At 38.8% G+C, this 20,530-nt stretch overlaps 1 protein-coding gene across 1 annotated transcript in view; it reads right to left on the bottom strand.

The window, feature by feature from the left end:
• Positions 1 to 20,530, bottom strand: part of LOC119410593 (lissencephaly-1 homolog) — a 40,900-nt gene that overhangs the window by 19,195 nt on the left and 1,175 nt on the right. Inside the window, exon 2 of the mRNA XM_037677481.1 lies at positions 9,787 to 10,100. Coding sequence (XP_037533409.1) covers positions 9,787 to 9,818 — 32 coding nt within the window. The 5' untranslated portion in view covers positions 9,819 to 10,100. The remainder of the gene's footprint in view (positions 1 to 9,786; positions 10,101 to 20,530) is intronic.

Here is a 20,530-nt window from a genome sequence, read left to right as displayed (position 1 = left end):
ACACACACACACACACACACACACACACACACACACACACACACACAAACATTATTTCAACTTTTGTCAGCAATAGAAACTGTGCCCTGGCAAATTTTACAGCTCCTCCTGGAAAAGCAAACATTTATCATTGTACTTCATTTTACTTTAATATTTAATTTAGGAACAATCAGGTAAAACCACTAGAAGTTGACTCATTTGTACAGCAGTTCATACGTCATTGCCAACAAACAGCAAGTTATGTTAACTAAAGCCTTTTCTGAAAAGAACCAGCGAAATCAGCAAATTAAAATATTACAGAAAATATTGTGAATGAATTGCATCACATTCCAAGTGAAACTGAACCTGTGCCTGTTGAGATGGCTCATGCATGTTTCATGGTAAGTAGCTCAACTCTCCATGCTTTAAGTCGTCCCTTGGCACAAATAAAACTCCTCTTTCTATGGATTACTTCATTAATGTATACGAGTCGATGTTTTTCAATGAGCACAAACCTCCGCTGTAAATCAGGGACCATAAAACTGCTTCTCAGTGAAGGACAAAGAGATTTTCAACCATTTTCGATAACGCTCCCTTAAAAAATAAATCTCATTTTATATTGTAATCCTTTCGGAGTAGATCGTGTTGTAGCTTGAAAAACACGAGTGGTAGTTTTTTATTTTAAAACTGTGTCACAGAATAACTGATGAAACTAAAGTAAATGAATTCATGCCGACTTTGAACCAGTTTAAATCTGATGAAACAAATTTCTACCTTTACTTTTTAAGTCTATTAAAGCAAGGGTTTTCAAACTTTTGGGGTTCAGGGACCCCCTCAAAACACTCATGCTTATTAAATAATTTTCTTCAATTTGTCTATTTAATGCAATGGAAATATTTGTGTAACATAAATACTTAACACCTGTTCATTAATAATGCTAATACAATTTTTATACTTTTAAACATGGAGTATTTACCATTCAAGACACAAAACATTTTTAATTTACACTTCCAAAAATTACAGTTTTGAGAAAATTAACAGCATCAAAATTCATTTAAATCTTTATCTATTCACTTAATGAACATAAACGTATTGCCACTTCTTTAAATTATTACAAAAAACTCTTTACATAGAACTGAACAGAATCAGAACAGCAGTAGTCATACCAAGGAACAGGGCTTAATTTGTTAACCAATCAATGCCAGAATACAAATAGTAAAGGGTGGCGGGGGGGGGGGGGGGTATTGGGGGTTCTCCCTGAGAACATTTTGAATAAAGTAGATGTGATTTCCTGCATTTTGGTGTATTCTAATGGGTTGTTAAACATCTACGTGCTTGTTTTTTTTTACGGATCCCCAAGCACCGGCTCGCGAACCCCCGGGGGTCCGGGGACCCCAGTTTGAGAACCACTGTATTATAGCACACACTTTATACACTTTTAAAGCAAACTAAACTTTTGATTCAAAAATATATTTAAAAAAAAAAAACCAAGTATATAACTTTAAAATTGTGTTATTTAACAGAGTTTTTATTATTTAATGTGTTTTTATTTAGAAACAACATAAAGTACAACAAAAAAAGGTACAAAAAAGGTTTTCAGAAAACAAAAGTTGTCCAAGTTTCTTTTAGTTAAATTCTTTGGTCTGAATAGCTAAAATTTGTCTAGTTTAAACCTAAAAAACATGGAAAAATTCTGCAGGTGCTGTAGGATTACATTTTAAGTTGATAAAAATATCTTTATTACACAAAATAGAAACCAGTTCCTCCAGTTTCAAAACCGAGCCACATATAATCTAACAACATCTGGTGCGACTACCAAAATAACGCAAAACAAGCACAATAAAAAAAGCACATTTCTATATTGGGGATCATTCTTCATGTACCTGTATTGATATTGCATGTTCTAAACTCTTTCATAAACAAGACTGCTGTGTAGACTAACTACTACAACACACGGTTTTTCTGATGCTGAAGAGTTAAATGTGTGAAAGAAACAGGAGACACACTTAAAGAAATTAGAAAGAGTAAGCTGGTAGATAAATCAGCGTGCATCGAACAGCTGATGACTTCAAAGAGAACTGAAGAAAAACAAAAATCAGATAAATTGTCCTAAAAGCCCACATACAAACAGACCACTGTGAAATCTGTTCATGGTCGCAGTTTCATATTTCCTTATCTGATGAAGAGGAAGCCCCTAAAGAAGAAACTCGCCCAGGGGTGTCTAAGTGTGGTCCAAGAGCTGTTAGCAGCCCATACGGTGCTTTGTGAGGCGCACGACTGTGATTTAGGAACGGTATCATTTTGGCCAGCAGGCTTAGATGTTCTGCAAATTTAATAATACTGTTAAAAATAGTTTTTAGGTTAACAGCAAAACACGTGAAGAAAATATTCTCTAAACCTGTGGCTATAATTAATCCTATTTTTTCTTCTTCAATTTCATTTCAAGCACCACAAACCTTTACTGACTTCTACCAAAAGGCTTTGGATAATCATTCACAAAACTTGAACAAATATAGTGACCGTTTAAAAAAAATGCAACTGATTGAAGTTGATATTTTTAAAGATGTATTAAGTGGGGATGATTTACATGGAAGTTGATCAATTTCTTTTAGTGGCCCTTCAAACCTTCTATGAATCTTCATGGTCCAAAAGGGTGATCCTGTTTTAGTGACTGTTTTTAAAAAACTGTTACTCATATTATGCTTTTGTTTTGGAGAATAGACTAAAATAAACTTTCCAAGCAAATAAAAAAACTAAAACAACAACAAAAACAATAGACCCAGCTGATCAAATCATTTTTTTACATAAGATTAAGGTTTATGAGGTTGTTTATTTTAATGTTTTGGATCTACAAGAATTTAGAACTCCTTCACCAAAATTAAGCCACTTTGCCAAGTGCGACTCCCTTGGCTCTCGTCTTTTTGGTTCTTCTCAGGTGTAGGTACTGTATTTACCACCGTGACTCCTTTCCCCGCTGTGGGTGGGATCTGGGGTGGGCAATATGGCTCAAATACAATACCGTGATATATTTTGTGATATATATATATAAAGAAAAAACAGAAATCATAGTTATTCATTTGACAAAATTAACTTAACATGTTGCTTTGCAGTATTATATAAAAACTAAAAAAAGGGTTAATTTTACTGAAATTGCTTTATTTAGTAAAGTATTCAGTCTCAATGTATAAAAATAAAAATGATCCTTCTGTCATTTGAAAAAAAGTCTGCACAAAATATAGATCAACAAAATTTACCACAACAACTAAAGTGCAGGTGCAGTTTCTCAAAACAACTAAATAAAATTAAAGCACAAGATCTATTGAGCATAAATGTAACATACAACAAAAAATATGTTGCCTTTAAATGAGCTATAACTTCCAAAACTTCATCCAAAGTAAAACCAAAAAGTCCATGCTCAAAGTAGTTTTCCCAGCTGGGAAAAAAAAACTGCAACCAGTGGGCCATCTCTGTTTTCAAGTTTCCGACAGTCAACCATCACTGGAGCATTTAATCAAGCATTTCATTTTAAACTAATGATTATTATTTTTGAAGGGCAATTTAGTTTACAGACTTCATAATCCATATTGTTTTGGTTGAATGTAGTTTTTATTTCCATTTTGTTGTTGTATTTAGTTTTTATTCAACTGCATTTTTTTGTTAATAGAGACTGAGAGTTCATTTTATTTTTGGTTGTTTAGTTTATTTTCCAGTTCCAGTGTTGTGTTCTTTTGAAATTAAAGTTTATTGATCTTGGAGAGGATGTACTTGCATTATTATGTCATTATCATTGCATTAATTTAAAAATGGTCTCTAAACAATATTATCATTTATCGCAATAATTTGTGAGACAATTAATCACCCAGCAAAATTTGTTATCGTGACAGGCCTACTTAAGATCAATTAATAAAAAGGATTTTTAGAAAAGTTGGCCAAGTGAAAAGTATGAACATGAAAAGTATGAGTGTGTAGAACACTCAGTACTTAGTTGGGGCTCCTTTTGCCTGGATTACTGCAGCAATGCAGCGTGGCATGGAGTTGATCCGTCTGTGGCACTGCTCAGGCGTTATGAGAGTCCAGGTTGCTCTGATAGTGGCCTTCAGTTCTTCTGAATTGTTGGGTCTGGTGCATCGCATCTTCCTCTTCACAATACCCCATAGATTTTCTATGGGGTTAAAGTCAAGCAAGTTTGCTGGCCAATTAAGCACAGGGATCCCATGGTCCTTAAACCAGGTACTGGTAGCTTTGGCACTGTGTGCAGGTGTCAAGTCCTGTTGGAAAATAAAATCTGCATCTCCATAAAGTTGGTCAGCAGCAGGAAGCATGAAATGCTCTAAAACTTCCTGGTAGATGGCTGTGTTGACCTTGGACCTCAGAAAACACAGTGGACCAACACCAGCAGATTTACAAAACTTTCAGGTGGGTTGAGGTAAGATGGCCTGTCAAGGTCAGTCAGGGAGCGGAATTCAGATAAACACAATTGTTTTGGGGACAGAAAGAACTTTGATGACATCTACCTTGAGTCTGTGTCGGTCCACCCGGTTCCAAAACGTCCAAATTACATGGCCACAACAATGGACCGTGCCTGAGAATAATCCCTGAGATCTGATCAATTCTGCCAAAAGCATTTGAGTCTGGGTGCACGAGGCACGAACCAAGTCATCATAAGGCAAGCAGCATGATCGGGTCTAAATTTGCTGCCGACAACTTCCTTGATTGTAGATAAACCAGCAACCAGCCAAATCCAAAAAGCAGGAACCAGTTATCATAAATCCAATTATAAATGCGTCCTTAAAATCCACAAATGGCAACAGAGATAGAGACACATCATCAAGTCTTCAAGTCGATGAGATAACCAGCTGCGTGTGTGCCAACAGGGTAAATTGGCTCGCCTAAAGCCTGTCTTCTCTTCAAAGAAATGTTATCAATTGTGTTGAGGGACCAATTGACCAATTCCAAGTTCATAGTTATGAGTCAGAAGACATGTAGAAGAGAGACTCTAAACAGTTTCACAGACAGGACAGTGCAAAGCAGAGACGGAGAGGAGGAGAAGACGTCCGCCCTTGAGAAGAGCAAGTGTTGAGTCTTTAGCCCAGGCGAGACGCTTCTGATGCCGTCTCGTTCAAGAATGGCTTGACACAAGGAATGCGACAGCTGAAACCCATGTCTTGGATTTGTCTGTGCGTAGTGGTTCTTGAAACACTGACTTCAACTGCAGTCCACTCTTTGTGGATCTCCCCCACATTTTGGAATGGGTTTTGTTTCACCATCCTCTCCAGGATGCAGTTATACCTATTGCTTATACACTTCTTTCTATCACATCTTTTCCTTCCCTTCACCGCTCTATTAATGTGCTTTGACACAGAGCTCTGTGAACAGCCAGCTTCTTTAGCAATGACTTTTTGCGTCTTGCCCTCCTTGTGTAAGGTGTCAATGACTGTCTTTTGGACAACTGTCAAGTCAGCAGTCTCCCCCATGATTGTGTAGCCTGAAACCATTTAAAGGCCTTTGCAAGTATTTTGGATTAATAAGCTGATTAGTGTGGCAACAGGTGTCTTCAATATTGAACTTTTCACATATTCTAATTTTCTGAGACACTGAATTTGGAGTTTTCATTAGTTGTCAGCGGGCAGCATGATGGCGCAACTGGTACAGCTGCTGCCTCTCAGCAAGCAGGTCCTTGGTTCAAACCCTGGTCCAGGGGCCTTTCTGGGTGGAGTTTGCATGTTCTCTCCGTGCATGCGTGGGTTTTCTCCGGGTGCTCCGGTTTCCTCCCACAGACCAAAAACATGCATGTTAGACTGATTGGTAACTCTAAATTGTCCCAAGGTGTGAGTGAGAGAGTGAATGGTCGTTTGTCTCGTTTGTCTCTATGTGTCCCTGTGATGGACTTGCGACCCGTCCAAGGTGTACCCCGTCCCTCGCACAGTGATTGCTGGACATGGGCACCAGCGACCCCCGTGACCCAAAATAGAATAAGCGGGTAAAGATAATGGATGGATGGATGGATGGATGGATTAGTTGTCAGTTATAATCATCAACATTAAAACATTTGAAATATATCAGTCATCGTGTAATGAATGAATATACAAGTTTCACTATTTGAATGGAATTACTGAAATAAAATAAGCTTTTCATGATATTCTAATTTTATGACCAGCATCTGTATAATCAGGTTTCAATTTCTTTATTTACACTTTTTTTTTTTTTATAAATCCAAATTTTTGTGGCCCACAAATATTTCATATCAACAGTTTTGTCCCACATATGACAAAGTTTGGACACCCCTGGCAGGAGAAGAGAGTTGGAAATAGCATTTACTTAACTTCCTCTCAGAACAAAGTCTCTTATAAAGCTGATTAACATAAAAGTAAAAGAAGACGGTTTGCTTTTACACAGGTTCAGAGCACTGCAGAGGATCAACTATTAAGCCAGAAGAAAACATCAAAGAGAACTTAACCAGAGATGTTTTAAAAAGGGATTCAGGGAAAAGTAAAGGTCCTGTAAATATCTAAAAAAGTTAAATCTGGTCCTCTGGACATTCAGACCAGATTGAACTTTTTTAGATTTTTCTACCTGGATTATTGAGCATGCATCAGGATGTCCTGTAAATACCACCTTTTTACTAAGCGTAGACTGCAAGCAGGAGGAGTTTAAGATCTGAAGAATGAGCCTGAAAATCCGGCTACACACCAAAACACACAACAAAACATGCCGCTTCTATGGAGGGTGTGGGATGTTAGTTGTTTTTCCCCCTCACATGGTGATGACAGAGTTTTATTGACTTAAGCAAATCAATACTGCACTAACAACAGTTATAATAAATGGCAGAGAGCAGAGTGTTTTGTACTCACCCTTTTTCAGCATATAGGAGCAAAACTAATAAAATTCAGGGTCCAAACAGACATTAGTGCAAGGCTATTCAAATAAATTGCTCAGGGGGCCAGTTACTGAAAGCCAAGAGCTCAGGGACCAGACATCAAGCAGTTATTGTCATTAAGTAAGATAGATTTTTGGTTTAAAATCTAGTTTTATTCAAAAATTAACCCATTGGTGGGCTGAACTGAGCTCACCAGTGGGCCTGATTTGGCCCCCAGGCCACCAGTTGAAAAGCCCTGCATTAGTGTAATCACCAGTTTGGACATAACGGTCATGCAAACGCTGCATGCGTAACGATTGCAGCTGAACCCGGTCAGGGTTGTCAGATAAATGTAAAATGTCTTATTTACCCCCTCCTTTTCTGTGCACATGTTCAATAAACACAACACACACCTCATCTTAGAATATCTTTACTCAGCACATACGACAGTTTACGTCAAAATATTATCATTTTAAAGCGACAATAGTATAGTTCATAATTTCTTATCTGGCAACCCAACTGACATAGAAACTACAACGTTTTCATTTAAACCCGCTCATTTTTATTACCCCCAATAAACATAGAAAAAACTAAAGTTTCCAGAGGTTGTTTTTGTGTAAACAGAGCCTTACAGTAGGTAGATCACTCTGACTTGGTTGTTTTAAAAGTAGCTTGCATGCTGAAAAAAGTGTGGGCACCCCTGATCTAGAGTTTGAGCATCCATTAACTAAACTTATTTACTGATCTGTGATATCAGTGGGATTTGCCTGGTTGAATAAAAGATTAATAAATAAATGTATGCGTTAGATATACTGTAAAAATATATTTTTACTGCTACTGTCATTATGTCAACATCTGTCTGTGGCTCTGTTCCGTCACTAAATTCAGAGAGAACAATGGGAACACAAACAATTCTTAAATCACATGTCTCTAGTTGAATAAGAAATGGATGTGGCTAAGGGTTTTTTCTTTGTAAACCAGAGAGACAGCACAAAAGCAAAGGCCCATTTGCACACGGTGCCTCAGGGACTTTTAGAAGAGCAGTTTGTGTTCAGTATTTTATTTTTGTAACATGCTTCCAGGGATAAGTCCCCTGACCCTGCAAAGAAACACAAATATTCTTTCATAAGATAAATAAAAAGACAAAAATAAGAGTGGTGTAGATGCTGTACAAACAGCATCTGACTGTGGTTCTGACAGTTCTGCATTGGGTTTAGCGAAAATATATATATATAAAAAATAAAAAAATAAAAAATAAAATAAATATATATATATATATATATATATATATATATATATATATATATATATATTTATTTTATTTTAATTTTTTTTAAAGATGTGCTGCGTTTACATTCCATGCTTTTGATTTGGAGCAAAAAATAAATAAATAAAAAAGGTATCAAACATCTGCTCTGAAGATGATCTTTTTAACATTTGAAAAAGATAATCCTGGGGTCTTGTATAGCTTTAAACAGATAAAATTAAAATGTGCTGAACAGAAAGCAGGCCACTCAAAGCAACAAGACCAAACTTTATCTGTTCACTGACCAACTGTAAATGAGGTCATGCCAAAAAAAAAAAAAAGAGGGAGGTCAGTAAAAGAATTAGCATGAATAGCAATCAGTCTGTTGGTCCCTCCTCTGTCTGATTCAAAACAGCCGCTTTGTTTCCATTAGTCTTCACAGCACGAGAGAGAGACAGTTAGGAAATGATGAGATCTTGGGGACATTTTATGGCCGAATCAATGAAAACACTGAGTGAGTGACGAGACATCTCCAGCAGGTGGAATGTAATGGATACTGAATGTGGCTCTCTCTAGTGGTCCCTCAAGAGTTTCCTGAAAGCTCTAACCCCAGAGACATGTGCAACAGAAAAGGGGCCTTGGAAAAGGGGACAGTGAGTGATGATTGAAGTGGGAGGGGGTCCATGGATGTTCTTCTGAATAGCATCAAACATTAGCATTCTTATAGGTCTCCATACCAACAAACCCTTGCATGGCAGCAACCACAGACACTGAAAGACTGTCAGGAATGTTGAGAGCCAGCATGCCTCACATCTGGCAACAGCCCTCAGGAGAGCTCAGAACATTTTGGTCACTCACTGATTATTTTTTAAGAAGAAAAACAAAATGTTCAATTTCTTGATTCAAACTGAATCCTGACATCAGTCATCCCTTTGTCAAAGATTTGGTCCACAATTTTGATGGGCAGCTACATTAAGTGTTATTGCTTTTTAATCATTGTACAAAACTTAGTAAAAATATAAACATTTGCTTTAAAAAAACACGACCTGACTTGTGAGACATTTATTATTTGTACTCAAGTTCGTAGATAACTTTAAAAAATAACTACGTTTAGACCTCATCCTTGTAATTTTGGCAAGTAGACGTCAACAAAATAGTGAGCGAAAAGAGAAAACAGAAAAACTGCTAAAGGCTAAACTTGTTCAGATTAGGCATTCTAGTCAAACAAGCACCATAATTTCACCACAACCACTCAACTCTAAAATAAATTATCTGCCTGCTGAGCAATCTCAAATGTTAATGTGTCTGATTAAAGAAAATCAAATAACAAAACAATCAGATGAATAGTTAGCTAATCCTCAACAAACACTTGAAATTTCTTTTAAATGCAAAATGTATCATAGGTATGACAAACCGAACATTTTGGGATGTTTAGGACGGGGAAGTTGTCTCATGATAGTAAGTTTTTAATTATACACACATTAGCAAAGTAATCCAATATTTAACAAACAAAAAAATCTATCTAAACCATATTTACTCTTTTGAAGTTACACAGTAACGTCACAAGTATCGAGTTGTACTGATCAGCTGTGAAGATAAAATATCCCATGATGCAAAAGCAACCAGGAGGTCACATTTTATAAATCAACGACTTCAGTCTGGCACGTTTCTGCAACATGTTTTGAAAGGTGCAGTGACAACTTACAGCTCATCTCGTTGCCGTTGTGACAGCACCATGGTGTCAGGGGAGCGTGGGCGGGGCCGGGAGGGACCAGCAGGTTAAAAGTGAATCTTGTGCGGTTTCTGCGCTCTCCTCAGTCAGGAGCACTGAGCCAAGTAACACGGACGAGGATCGGCTGCGTACTCCAGCAGCAGCCGGTTAGTTTTATCCAAACAAAGAGACTATGAGGAGGGGAGTGCAGGAATCTGTCCCCTCCCCACCACAACAGGGTAACTCCAGGGACGAGCGAAGCAGCGAGCCTGCAGACCAGTCAGTCACCAGCCAAGTCTACACTGCATCTGGAAGCATAAGAGAAAAAAAGTCAACATTAGATTGCAGGAAAAATAACATCAAAAGAATAAGAGGTTAAAAATGCATTAATAACCCACAACAAAAATATAAAAATACAAGACAACTGAACAGACTGCAAGTAAGACATTTCATAACATATCTTAAGTAACATTTTTTTCCTTCAGTTGCTCGTTTTTAAACACCCACTCCTGTGATCTACCTTATAATCTATCATGCCACCAGTTTGCTTTTCCAGCAGACTGCTTTGGCTCAAGTGACTACAAGAGCTGACCCACATGCTCCAAGCAGCGTACTTCTCCCTACAGGTTGCCAACAGTAAAGAAAAACAGGACACATCTGAGTGGGCTCAAGTAACTGTTGCTGTCTTGGCAAATTCTCCTGACCTGCCACATGATAAGAGCTGGCTAGCTGGGTGATGAGGCAATGAAATCCCCCGGTCAAAGTCACTAATATGACAAATATAACAAAAATGTGAAGTGGCTAATCTATTTTCAGCCAGCGTCATCTACTAAAAATATATTTAGCACCAATTAAAAATTGGACTCTTTTCTTTTTGGTGAAACTTGTACCATTTTTTTTTCTACTGGGACAATCATCATTCTCCATCTGCCGGACCCGGTTCTGGAGGGTAGTCTGGGAGGGCAGCTGCTGCGGTCCTTGTTATCATCAAGCTGCTGATGGGACCTGCTAACTAGACCTGCTAACGCTGCTAACAAGAGCCTCCGTCTGCCTGCACGGACCGAACTCTGCGGGCCCGCCTGATTCCATGGGGGAACCTTGGATGTTCTCCGTCTGCCGGACGCGGTTCTGGAGGGCAGTCTGGGAGGCAGCTGCTGCGGTCCTTATTATCATCATCATGCTGCTGACTGGACCTGCTAACAAGACCTGAAAATGCTGCTAACATGATCACGCCACTAACAGTGCCATGCAGGACCATGTTGCTAAGAGAAACCTCATTGCTAACCAAACCTCACTGCTAACAGTATCATGCTGCAAACTGGACCATGTTGCTAAGATAACCTCAGTCATCAGAACCACTCTGCCAATAGGACCTTGCTGCTGTAGATTCATTTCTTTTTCACTTTTGGTGCCTTGTTTCTGTATTTTTGTTGCATGCTTGAAATAAATCCTAGTTTATGTTAATTTTGGGGCTCTGAGCCCAACTCCGCTCGCATTAAGCATGTAAATTATAACCAAACAGAACCGATGAGAATCGTGCTGCTGTTGTTCGGTGTATTGTTTTGCACTAATAGTGCATAGCGTATATCTTAGATCTTTTAACGTACCATTTGGCATTTGTTTAGCATATATCTTAACTGATATCTTAGATCCTTATTTACTTGGTGTTTGTACATTTTATAAGTTTGCTATTGTTGGATGTAATTGGGACCCAGATCTGTCCCATTGTACCATGGGACAGATCTGGTTGGCAGGCCGTAGACTGAATAAGTCCTCTGGATGGGGGGCGAAATGTTTCTCGCCTAAAGAAACTGGTCCAGATTACACAATTTAACCTTTTTTTATTGTCCAATAAAGTTAGGAAGGTCTATACCTCATTAGTGCACGCCACAACACTATTTTTGGAGCCAACACCATACCAGAAACTGACAAAAACAAGACACTCAACACAATCAGAGAGGAAATGGAGGTTCAGACATAATCTACACTTTAGCTGAACGGTTCATCTGCTGCTGTCTGCTTATGTCAAAATCGTAACCTCGAACTAGTCCGCTTGGAAACACGAACAAGGTGGTCCCATAAACTGGTCTGAGTGCGTGTTGGGGGGTGGGTGGGGGTGTAATACCAGCTGTGGGCAGGTCTTTAACCGGTGCGGTAGTGTGGAGCAAAACTGAAGAGTGTAGATTTTTATTCTGATGCATGCTCAATAATCCAGGTAATCTGGACAAGTTCAAAAAACAAAATAAATTGTAGAACCGTTTCGTCTATCATCCAAAAGACTTCTTCAGTCTGAGGAGCTGAAGAGTGTAGAGACTGTAGCAAAGCACCTCAAGTGAATTCTGCTTCTTTTATCAAATATTTGCTAGTCGTGTGTATTTGCTTCATGTTGTAGAAAACCTACTCAACGAAAAGCAGCCCAACATAGCAGACAGCTAACCTTTGAACCCTGACGTCACCACTTGACAGCTGTCCTACTCCTGACGATTCGTGGATTATGACATTTTTGCCCACTGCTTAACTTCTCTACAATAATTCACAAACAGAACTAAAGCAGCTAAATAAAAGTTGGCATTATGAACATAAACAGCTCTCACACTTCACTAACAAAATATCAATAAAAATGAGCAGATTAACTGTATATTCTGCGCTGGCAGCTCTCTTTGCTGTGTGGTCATTAATGTGTTAGATGCCTTTCTGCCAGTGTCATTTGTAGCTCCAAAATTGAAAACAATGTCTACAACAGAATATAATCAAGATAATTGTCTCTGCAGAAATGTTGTGGGAAACGAGCTGCAGACACGGTGCAATAAATCTGTCCATTGATTGTTAAAAATGGTAATGAGTCTTCCTCCAATTGATTCTCTTGTCCTTGTGCAGCAGCAGGAACTAAACAATAACCGGGTGCTTTAAAGTGATTGCTGACTTGGTAAGAAACAATTTGCTGATTAGTCCCATCAGGTTTTTGTGGTTGTTAAAATACTTTATTTATAAAATAATGGGAAAAAATGTCCTTTTTTTTCTTGGATTAGGAGCAGAACAGCTGTTGAAAGTGTAATGAGCCACACCCTTCTCTCCTCTGACAGTAAGTACACAAACCCCGCTTTATTTTTTCCAAACCTACTGATCAAATAATAGATAAATTAAACAAAACCAGCAGAACTGATATTACAAAAACACCTGAGAAAAGTGTCAACAAAGATGGAGGGTATTACAGAAAACGCCGATAAACAAGAATTAGTGACATAAACAGAATTAGCTGTTTAAAGTCTGTTAAATGTAGCCTTGATGAAGTTTAATAACTGGTACGTGAATTTAAGATCTAAATTGAACGGCATATTAGACCGTAAAGTCGTACAACTTTGCCTTATGACACCAGCGAAATATGGCAGACAAGATGTGTGTGAAGCATTTTTTGCAAAACATTATGCTATCGTGTTTGATCACACCCCTGAGAAACGCAGCACCAGAAAAACTAAATCCAAGCATCGAGTGAAGTCTAACTGCTTGTGTAAAACAGTGCCCCAGAATCTCACAGCACAAACTATAGCAGCCACGCGGTTTATTTTACCCTTAAGATAGAACAGTTCAAAAGCAGCAGAGCACAATCAGCTCAACAAACCCAAGCAATCCTGTCAAGAATAGCTTTTGTTTTATATTGTGTCTTTGAATGAAAAGGACCTGATGCATCTAAAAAAGTTAAATCTGGTCCTCTGGACATTCAAAGAAAACAAAACAAAGCAAAACAAAAAAAAAATGTAGAAACGTTTCGTCTCTCATCCGAGAGACTTCCTCAGTCTGAGGTGCTGTATTCAGCTCAGTCTCTTAAATAGCACCTTCTCAGAGTGGATCAACCAGTTTTGCTGCTGACAACCAAAACCAGCTGATCACATGCTCAAGAAGGACCATCAGCCTAACAATGGATCATTAGCACACTGATGGCTGTTTACTGTTCACAGAGGGCTGAGTGATACTAGCAATCACAGCATTGTAAGAGGGGGACAGTTGAACCCGGAGGCCTCCACCCCTGTTTAATGATGGACGGTTTCTTTTCACAAAGATGGCCTCCTTTACTCCTCTCTCAAACATTACAGAGTAATGTTGTGTATGCTGTTCAGTGTCAGGAGGGCTGTGATCAGTCTTACATCGGGGAAACAAAACAGCCACTGGCCAAAAGGATGGCCCAGCACAGAAGATCAACATCATCAGGCCAGGACTCAGCGGTCTACACTCATCTCCAGGCCAGCGGTCACTCTTTCAGGGATGAAGATGTTCACATCCTGGACAGAGAGGAACGATGGTTTGAGAGAGGAGTAAAGGAGGCCATCTTTGTGAAAAGAAATCGTCCATCGTTAAACAGGGGTAGAGGCCTCCGGGTTCAATTGTCCCCCTCTTACAATGCTGTGATTGCTAGTATTACTCAGCCCTCTGTGAATAGTAAACAGCCATCAGTGTGCTAATGATCCATTGTTAGGCTGATGGTCCTTCTTGAGCATGTGATCAGCTGGTTTTGGTTGTCAGCAGCAAAACTGGTTGATCCACTCTGAGAAGGTGCTATTTAAGAGACTGAGCTGAATACAGCTCCTCAGACTGAGGAAGTCTCTCGGATGAGAGACGAAATGTTTCTACATTTTTTTGTTGTTTTGCTTTGTTTTGTTTTCTTTGAATGTCCAGAGGACCAGACTTAACTTTTTTAGATTTTTCTACCTGGATTATTGAGCATGCATCAGGAGACCTGATGCATGTTTAAAAATCTTTATTCTAAGAGATGAGGTCTATGCAACTGTTGGACATGCAGCACTGCTAGTTTTTAATTAAATGACAAATCGATTCAGATAGTCACGCCAACATCAGCACTCAAAATTTATTATGAAGCCAAGAGCAGTCACATCTAATAAAACATGTTTTAGGGTGGAGGAGGTGAATTTCTTTGCAAAGCTTGGGCTGGTTGTGTCAGATACGTAGGATGAGAGAAAGGCTTACAGTGCCTCCAATAATGCAATAAATAAATAAATAAATACCCGAGACATATATTCTGACCCATATGAATGGGGTGCTTTTCTAGTCTTGGTAAACCATTTGTTCCAACACAGTTTCATGAAATCTCTTGTCTACAGGTGTAAAGAAACAAACTGACCAGGATGAGTTTAAACTTAAAGTGTATGGAAACATTGGGAGGGAAAAATCAGGTCCATATCAGGTCCTGGTTGTGTTAATCGTCAATCAGTCTATTACTTCACAAAATAATTCAGTTTATTTTTATTTATTTGGGACTTTTCCATCATGCCAGATTTAATAAATTACTCATTTCCATCAGTCCCTTTGCAAGTAAAACAAAAATGTGCCGAAATAAAACACAGTCAACACTAACTGCATATTAAGTAGCTGCTTTCAAAATATTTCCCACACAATAGACATTAATCCTGCTGCAATTCATTAGGGTACCTATTGCACAGATCACAAAAAACAGTACTGATTAGGAGTCAATAATACTCAGAGACCCCAATCAATCGAAAACATCTTGTGAGGAGGAAGCTGATCCAAACGTCAGACCAAATCCAGGCATCTTTATCATTATTTAATTTAATTTTTTATGTTGCAGTCAACAGTCAACAGCCCAATAATAACATTGATTTTCAACTTCAACTTGTGGTAAAATACAAAAATGATTCAGCCATGTTCTTCACTAAAACAAGCAAAATGTGCTTGTTCATCTCTGGTATGTTCAAATCTCTCCAGAATATTGAATTTATGACTGAACTAAAATGCAGTTCTACAAGTAGACCATGGGTGTTTGCAACATTAATGAACAATTACTGACATATTTACAAGTTGGAAAAATTCTCAAATAAAACTTTTTACGTCTTGAAGCAAATGTGGCAAACAAACTAGAACTGATTATTAGGGCAACACTCAATAGACTTTTGGGACCATTAGCTGTTCTGTTGAGACTTTGAGACACATTATTGGCTTTAGCATTCATCAATTATTTAAACTTTGTGTCAAAGCAGTCATTTGTAGGTTGACTGGCAGTTTCTGCGGGCAGCAAGAAGCTAATGAATAGTTAGCTGAGAGGAAGGTCAACTTCTGTTTGCTGTCAGCTTGAGGAAGAACAGCAATGTGGGTATCTGCCCTTCAGCAATTTATGAAGACAAACAGCCTCTCATTCTCATCACTGTCTGCTGACCTGAAATGAAGATGGCCTCCCAGCTAAAGTACATTTCCCTTTTTTACTAGTAATACTTGTAGTCTTAAACTTTAAAGAAATACCCAAAGCATAGAGGAAAAAGCGTGCAAAATTATTGACTGTCTTTTACTCCTGCTTGTCTCGTAATGTTAATTAAATAAAAGCAACAGTTTAGTTAATGTTTTTCATTGCTGCGACGCACTGAGGCTGCTGAGCTCCTACTGTTGACGGCAGTGAATGGAGCCAGGGAGCAGCGATACAACTATTCAACCACTTGAATCACGCTAATACCACAAAGTCAAGTGCAAAGTTGAGAAATGTTAATTATGTGAAATGGGTGGGGTGAGACAAAAAACGTGTTTATGTTTTGCTCTTTAATAAATGGTCCACACTGCTCTCACCCACCTGGAGCAGAAGGACTCCTACGTCCGTATGCTCCAGCCTAGGAATGCGCGATATAAACGGTATACGGTAGAAGCAATAGAAATTGAGCCTACGATAGAGATCTGTCTTCTACCGGCTAACCGCAGTAATGCTGTGTCTGATGTAAAATCAGAGTTTTCAGTTTAATCGTTAATTTTTTTAGTTGAAAACTGTGCACAAGTGGCGTTAAAGTCATTTCTTCGAGAGCTAAGTAGCGAAGCTACAAGCTAACTACGACCGGCTTGCCGTAGTGTTGCGGTATTCGGACGCATGCGCAAAACGCTGAGTTCCGTTGAAATCCTTCCGTTCATCCTCCTGCCATACCGTCTTACAGATGAATAAAACACACTACAAAAACATTCATGAGACAAGGCCACCTACTTCAGTGTTTCCCCTAGTTAGCTTGCTATGGCGGGGTGATCATCTCATCCATGATTTTTGCTGATGGGGGCTCAGAGACATGTCTGAGCACAGCTTGTACTAACAGTTTTTGAGCGGGGGTGGGGGGCGTTCAACATGAGGGAAGAGGCAATGTGAGTGCTGCCTTTGGCTTTTTAGCTAGAGAGCCTGTATTTTGCGCCGCTAGCTTAGTGATATGTCAGTGCCAGGTGGGTGTGGAGGGGCAAGTTCAGTTTGGTAGGCGGGGTGCTCAGTTCTGTTGACGGGGTGGGGCACCCTGCCTGTATAATGGTAGGGGAAACACTGTACTTCCATTGTTTCACACTAATGCCCCAATTTTTGGTGCTTTTGGTAGTTATATATATATATATATATATATATATATATATGAAAAGAAAATCACAAGTTTGAATAGTTTATGGCTAATATTATTTAAAATGTATTAATTTTTGGTTTACCACTGATGTACATAAGATTCAAGAACAAAATTGCTAACTTAGTTGACTTTTAATCTTTGTAGGATTATTTCAAGTTCAAGTATTTTATTGTCATTCTCATCACATGAGGTGAGGTGAAATGAAATTATGTACACAGGGCCCCAGTTACACCCAGCAATAGCAAAGCCTTCCAACCGCCACCAAAATCTCCAAACCTTTCCAACCTTATTTAAAAACTTTAATAAAAGGCGATCACCTTCTTCGACAGTCCACAGCACTGACTCCATTGCTTTTGACAAGCTGAGCTGCTACAGCTCCACGAGACTCCAGCTTTTAATTTTGGTTTCTGACAACGATGCAGTTCTGTAAGCAGGAAGCTGTGAGGAACCATTTACTTGCAGACACAAGGTTCTAAGCAAATTATGCTACTTGAGGTTTTTTTTTTTTTTTTTTTGGTTAAGCTAAACCTTTGAGGAACAAGAGAAACACTCAACTGAGAGGAAACCTTAAAACTGCACAACCTGGAACAGTCACCTTGAGGTGTTATGATCCAGTCAAGCATTTCATTCTGCAGATCAGGGGATTTTTATTATATAAAATATCTGTATAACAAAAGGCATTTTATTGCATTCAATAATGCCGTTTGTCTGTGACATCAATTAACAAATATTGTCATCTATACAGAAAACACCCAAGTTCAGATTTAATCAGCTTCATTTAAATCTGCAGTCTCAAGACTCAGTCAACCAGTCAGTATCTGTTTAGTTTTTTTTAAGCGTTCTGTGGAAAGGTTGTGAACAAAATCCTACTTGTTGTAGACAGCTCTTTGAACAACTGAAGTTTGGTAAAATGGAGCCCGATTCAAATGAAATGACGAGCTTGATCGCTAGCAAAGAGCAAAGTGGAGAGCTGCCGTCTGAAAATAACTACAATCTCAAACGGGGTTTAAGCAAACACTAATTTATAAACTTTTAAACTATCCATTTCTCATTATGCAGCCATTTTGGCAGAAATATAATGATGTTCCTGCTGTTCCATTCATTTGACAAATTGATCTAATTTCCTTAAAGTAATTGTTAAAATTGAATCGTTTTCATTTTATACTATTTCTATCTTAACATGCGATTCTTGGCCTGCCATTGTGTATCCGTTCCTACCAAACCCAGCCGGTCGAAGCAGATGGCCGCTTGTCCTGAGCCTGGTTCTGCTAAAGGTTTCTTCCTCATGAGTTTTTCCTTTCCACTGTTGCCTGCATGCTTGCTCAAGATGAGAGTTCTGCAATGTAGTTAAACTCAAAGCAGTCTGCTCCTCAGATAATAATGTTAAGTTATTATTTTATACATGAATATTTCTGTTCAGTGCCCTGAGATGACTTCTGTTGTGGCTTGACGCTAAATAAATAAACTGAATTTCATTGAATTGTACCAGAAGTGCTGCAGCAAGCTGCCAATGTCCATCCTTACTCCTTCAAATAACTGTAAAATTCAGTATAAACAACTGTGTAATTTGAAGCTAGCGGTTAGCTTATTTTTCACGTCGGGGTCACCAATGTGGAAGTCGGTAGAAAGTAGGAATGCGCGATATAAACGGTATATGGTAGAAACGATAGAAATTTAGCCTACAATAGAGATCTGTCTTCTACCGGCTAACCGCAGTAATGCGGTTTCTGATGTAAAATCAGAGTTGTCAGATTTAATCGTTACTTTTTTTGAGTTGGAAACTGTGCGCAAGTGGTGTTAAAGTCTTTTCTTTGAGGGTTAAGTAGCGAAGCTACAAGCTAACTACGTCCGGCTTGCCGTAGTGTTGCCGTATTCTGGTGCATGCGCAAAACGCTGTGTTCTGTTGAGTTTTTTTTTCCCCCGTTGAAAGTTAAAGTAAGCATTGGTCAGCTTTAGAGAAACCTGCTCTCTGATCTGTGAAAAGAACGCTGTGTTGTGTGATTTTACTGCGAGACCCTCTGGTCAAAGCCACAGACTCATTTTGTGTCAGCTCTCCTTAAAGCAGGTGGCGCCAATTAGAGAGTTGGAGGGTGAAGTGTTTCAGTGTAAAATGCTGCTCTGTTGCTGTTCATTTATTAAGTAAGACTGGAAACTGCTAACAACATATTCTTTTGTTTAAAACATATGGCTAAAACTACATTTGATATCTTTTGCACTGTTTTGCACTACAAGAAAGAAGACTAATACTTGATTTGTTTATTATTTTAAAACTCTCTTGACCTAGTAGTGGAATTTTCTTAATTCAAAATATATGATGGCAAAAGGACACCTTATGCTTTTTTTTTTTTTATTCCTATTGCAAATTTTATACCAAAAACATATCGCGATATATATCGTTATCGCCACTCTTCACAATACATATCGTGATATGAATTTTATGCCATATCGCACATTCCTAGTAGAAAAATATTTTGAGTCTCGATTTATTCTCTACGTCTTCCAACATCAAACTCAGAAAAAAAGAATGATTTACAATGATCTGCTCTTTTTATATTCTGTCCCTTTCACAATAAGAGCACGTTCTGACGTGAAATATATATATGTGTCCGCCACACAGTCAGAATTAAACCACATTTCTCAAAACTGGTATTTTACCAAGCTATCTGCAACAGGTGAGATATTAACTCTTAAAGCCTTAAAAATGATAATAATAATCTAAGAAAATCGGACGACAGTCTTCCTAAAAATAACCCTCTCCTCCTGTGTGCTCCACCCAGATTTTCCTGTGTGCAGCCCAACAGGAGGCAGAGCATCCAGCTGCCGAGAAGACACGCGCGTGCGTGGGACATGTCACCGGACAACCTGATGTTTTAATTACAATGACATTTTTTAAAAGTCACACGCCCTTTTCCCCCCAAACACAAACAGCAGCAGCGCGACGCTGCAACAGAGTACAGGCTGTCAAATGTTTTCAACACGTCACTCTCCCAGTCACCGTCGGACTGTCCGCTGCAGATTTTATTTTCTGACAAGATCACGTAGGTGAGCACCGACCGTAAGACCACAGAAAAACCTCCTGCTTAGCGCGACAAGAGAGGCTCTGAAGTAAGGTGACACGGATTTAAGCAGAACACCGAAATGTTTACTATAGCCGCCCGGTACACCTAAAGCCAGTACGAGCCGGTGTTGTGTTGAAAAAAGCGCCCCCGTGAGTCGTGGGAAGCGCGTCTGAAAGGCAGTTTGAATAACAAGTGTCGGACGTCACAACATGACGTTTCTCCAAACACAACTATCTACACGTATTTAATTTGCCAATCTAGGCTCAACCCCTATAAAAAATCCCTTGCAGTTACTTT

The sequence above is a fragment of the Nematolebias whitei genome, chromosome 6 (assembly GCF_014905685.2).
Source record: "Nematolebias whitei isolate Nwh7 chromosome 6, NemWhi1, whole genome shotgun sequence".
Classification (NCBI taxonomy): domain Eukaryota; kingdom Metazoa; phylum Chordata; class Actinopteri; order Cyprinodontiformes; family Rivulidae; genus Nematolebias; species Nematolebias whitei.
This window is presented reverse-complemented; position numbering and strand designations above follow the sequence as displayed.